Source organism: Prunus persica, chromosome G4 (assembly GCF_000346465.2).
Source record: "Prunus persica cultivar Lovell chromosome G4, Prunus_persica_NCBIv2, whole genome shotgun sequence".
Classification (NCBI taxonomy): Eukaryota; Viridiplantae; Streptophyta; class Magnoliopsida; order Rosales; family Rosaceae; genus Prunus; species Prunus persica.
In genome coordinates this window covers 20,019,854-20,024,229 of record NC_034012.1, presented here as the reverse complement: position 1 = coordinate 20,024,229, position 4,376 = coordinate 20,019,854, and the positions used below count along the sequence as shown (strand labels likewise).

Sequence of the window (4,376 nt, the reverse complement as noted above, 5' to 3'; positions counted from 1 at the left end):
GCATAGGGGTGGATCAAGATAGATATTTACCATTTAATTAGTTATTTCATGATATATTGTTATTTTCTTATTTAGGTAGTTTTAGGATATCTTTTATTATTTATGAGTGATTTTATAATTAATTAGTTTACTTTTGGACAAAGTAACCTTGGTGCCCAAGTCTTGTAAAGCCTATAAATAAGGCTAATGTAATAGTTGTAGGGAAGTATATGTTGATGATTAATAAAATAGTTTATTTGTGGCATGTATTTGCTACGATATATGTGAGTTTGCACTAGCTCTAGATTTCGGTGCTCATGTATGTGGTTGGTGATCTGTGTCCGGATCCCGATCCCCATCACCCTAATGCCTCAATTTCTTTCTCAGTCGCCATCTTCCTAATCTTTATTTGGTTTACTTCATCTATTCCTCATCTCTATCTCTCTCGTTTGTCATTCCTCCTCTCTTTGTCGTATGGTCTTTGTCTGGTAAATCTCCAAGACTAGCCAACAATCGGCTAAGAATTAGAAGCTCATCACACTTATAACATGTTGGTCCTTGTCTTTTTAAAAATTTGTATAAAAAAATGTGTAAAGTTACAAATTATCACACCACTGACACTATCAAGTTAATTGTTATTTTATTCATTGGAGACCTTGGTAGGCCTGTTTTCACTTACATAGATGCTTGATTGCTGTTACGTGGGCCATTATTCATCTATCTTTAAATCTACAAGGTATGATTTTTTTAAAGAAATTTATATTTGTTGACATGAGTTAATTCATGCGCCAACTGAATGCTACGTTGTTTTTTTTTTTTTTTAATAACATTTCTTATTGAAAATGGCGATAACATATTAAACTCACACACACAATACGGATGCTAGGACTCGAACTCAGGACCTTGCCTGAGGGAATAAATACTCCAAACCACTATACTAGTGGGTCCTTTGCACTGAATGCTACGTTAAGAAAAAAGAAAAAATTAATTTGACGATTAAGCTAACAAAAAAGTCAATAGTGAAAGAATTCATAACTTAAGAAAATATCAATTTTTTTAAAATATTGACCAATCTCACTGAGTTCAAACTAGCTGGACTGGTACATTTACACCAAGGACCTAGGAGGAGAGTTAGAAAAAAAAGCGAAGAAACCCTAGGAGCCACCAACCCCTCCCTCCCCTTCTCCTTGCCCTGTTTTCCTCTAGCTCTGATTCAGTCGATTTTCACAACAAAGCATGTGGTAGAGGGTGGAGGAGAGTTAGAAAGAGAAGCTTCAGATCTAGGGGTTTATTCCTCATTTTCAGTATTTTCCTGTGCCTTGGCAAACCATGATGCTATTTTCTTCTCTTGGCAGATCTGGTTGTCTCTGTTATGGATCTGGATGGCTTTGGTTATGCATCATTTGTAGAGCAAAGTGTTGCTGCTCCTTTAGTCGGTGTTTTTTGGTTTCTTAGATTTGGTGTATTTTGTTATTAAAGTTCAGAAACTCAATGAGTTGTTTGGTTATCTTTTGTAATTCTCAGAAATTTTGTTGATTGTGTTGGGTGGTTGAGTTTATCTAGGAGAGTTCTGCACGTTAGCTGCCAGGTTTTGTCATTGATGTAAATAACTTGATTTAGGACAACTTAGATGGTAGATAGGGGTTTTTATATAAGTTCTTTGTGATTTATTCTCTCAAAGATCGTTTCAGCTCAAGAACTGACTCGAGTCATTGGGGAAGCTTTATCCCTGTCCATCGTATTGCTAATCGAAATGACTCTCTATATACTTTTTCAATTAATCTAATAAAATATTATCGTTTGTTTGGTATAAAAACAAAAATACAAGCTGGATGGAAGGTGTAATTAACCCACTATTAAATGTAAAGGGGAAGAACCGAAGGGCTATGTAGTCATAAAAGGATTTTTGAATTTCAAAAATAATCCATGATGACAAGGCATTTGGATTCCGTCACATTTTGTTGTGGTTGACAGAAAGAAAACTGAAAGGCATCAAATGTGTAAGGAAAGGAAAGGATGAGATTGTAAAAATTAATTACTTATTACCTTTTATTTTGTTTTGCTATATCAATTTCGTGGACAGTACAAAGAATTCAAAAGAAACCCTTCTTCAGTCTTTTATTCTAATTAAGGGACAAAAAAGAAAAGTTGCTGTCTTAACAAAAAATAGAAAAAGAAAATACCACATAAAACAAAAAGATTTAAACAGAAGATTTGGGCCCCACCTGAATACGGGTCCCCCAGTCGAAATGTACAATGTACTTAGTGAGGAGCCCTAGCTTGTTTACCAGTAAAAAACCAGAACATACATACGTCCATCACCATTTCTCTGACCAACCAAACTCTCTCTCCCCTCCTCTTTCTCTGGGCCCTCCTTCTCCGTCCATTAAACCTCAGCACAGAGAGAGCAACTGACTATATATAAAACAACCCAAAACAAAACACTCGTTTGCTGTTTTGTGTTTTTCTCTCGAGTTTGAAAACAACAATGGCGGCAGACTATGGTGGAGGTGTTCGTGCAATTTCTCTCTCGCAAGGCGGCAGAAACTCCGACGACGACGACGGCTCCTCCCAGCATAGCCCCCGGAGCGCGAGTGGGGGCGTCGTCGTTGTGGGAGGCGGCTCTTCCTCGTCCAAGTCAAAGTTTGTGTCACCGTCAGGTGAGATTATCATGTCGAAGAAGCCGAGAGGAAGGCCGCCGGGTTCGAAGAACAAGCCCAAGCCCCCCATAGTCATCACCAAAAACTCCGAGGCCGCCATGAAGCCCGTCGTCCTCGAGATCTCCGCTGGCTCTGACGTCATCGAAGCCATCATCCAGTACGCCCGAAGGCGCCACGTGGGCATCAGCGTCTTGAGCGGTTCGGGGGCGGTCTCCAACGTTACCCTTGTACACCCAGCTGGGCCACACCACCACCCCAGCGCACCCTCTCTGCTGTCTCTTCTTCACGGGCCCTTCAACCTCCTCTCCCTCTCCGGCTCCTTCATGGACGCCGTCCCAGCAACAGCCACGTGCCCTTCCTCGGCTTCCTCGAAGGTGGCCACGTCAGCTGGGGGCTGTTCTTCGCCGGGTAGCGGGTCGTTTGGGATATGCCTGGCTGGGGCGCAGGGGCAGGTGTTTGGAGGGATTGTCGGAGGGAAGGTGGTGGCGGCGAGCGCTGTGGTGGTTGTGGGTGCCACCTTTGTGAATCCGACGGTGCTGAGGCTGCCTCTGCCTGGTGATGATCACGATGATCATGAAAATGGTGTTGAGGGTGGGGCTCCTGCTGCTGAGTATGAAGCTCAGGAGACGAAGCCTGGCGTTAATGTTGAGAGTCATTGTAGTGTTTACGGCGGCGGCGGCGGCGTTGCGAGCTCGACGCCTATGAATTGCCAGATCACAAGTGTTCCTGATCAAGTCATGCCTTGGGGTCCTCCCTCTCGCCCTCCTTACTAATTACTAGTTATATTATTTTGGCTTTGCCTTTGGGGATGAAGCAACAAAATTATATTAATTGCAGCTACCATTTTCTCTTGCTTTCATTCATCTGATCCTGTTTTAACCAACGTAGCTTAATTAAGCTAAGCTGTATGATTAATTATTAATCTCTGTTTTAATAGTGGTGATGGGTCTGGTCCTGGTCCTGTGCCTAGCAAGCTAAGCAAAGCGAAGCTACTAGTGTTCGTACTGTTTGTGCAGCCACTGAATGTTATGTCAGGGCCTCTCCTCGGGAAGGGCCTATTTTACCATCTCCAATGAACAAAGCATCATAGCAGAATAGACACCACATACACTGTTACACTCTTACGCACACACAACTTTGTTTTTTTCTTTTCTTTTCTTTTCCTTTACGCTTAGCTTCAGACACACACACAATCTTCAAACTAAAGACTTGGACTGGTTGTGTTTCAAATCGACATTTTCTTTACATTATTTTGTCAACTGGTGGTCAGCTAAACTAAAACCCAAAAACAAACAGAGAGAGAGAGAGAGAGAGAGATGAATGAATGGTGGTTTGGTTTCTAGGCGCCCCTGAGCTAAAGAATGTTCCTATTTAGAATCACATTTTAGATTTTCACTTTCTGCTTTTGCTTTGTGAAAATGCTTAATTTGTCATCGACGGGGCACAAGTGGATGTAAAAGGAGGGTAGAAGAATGCCTCAACTTTTTTATCCAAAAAAAAAAAAAAAAAATATGCCTCAACTTGTTATTGATGGGAGATGCTACAATGAGAGGGTGTTGAGTGACGGTTAAATTTTTTTTTTATCGAAGAATCATTAAAAAAGTTTAAGTCAAATATTTTCTCACTCTTATTGATAAGGCTTGTCAAAAGGGCAAACTATGATAAAAAAATAATAATAAGATAAAAGTCTAGCACAACATATTCTCATTCAACAAAAGCTTTTTCCTGTAGCACTTT

The 4,376-nt window shown here is 40.9% G+C and overlaps 1 protein-coding gene across 1 annotated transcript; it reads left to right on the top strand.

Moving 5' to 3' along the window:
* LOC18781092 (AT-hook motif nuclear-localized protein 28) lies at nucleotides 1,988–3,573 on the top strand. Its single transcript, XM_007213090.2, has one exon. It carries the CDS (start codon nucleotides 2,468–2,470, stop codon nucleotides 3,410–3,412), a length of 945 nt encoding a protein of 314 aa, XP_007213152.1. The 5' UTR covers nucleotides 1,988–2,467; the 3' UTR covers nucleotides 3,413–3,573.

Bases quoted from the DNA above. Each gene is read 5' to 3' on its own strand.
- LOC18781092 (XM_007213090.2), top strand. From the start codon at position 2,468: ATGGCGGCAGACTATGGTGGAGGTGTTCGTGCAATTTCTCTCTCGCAA.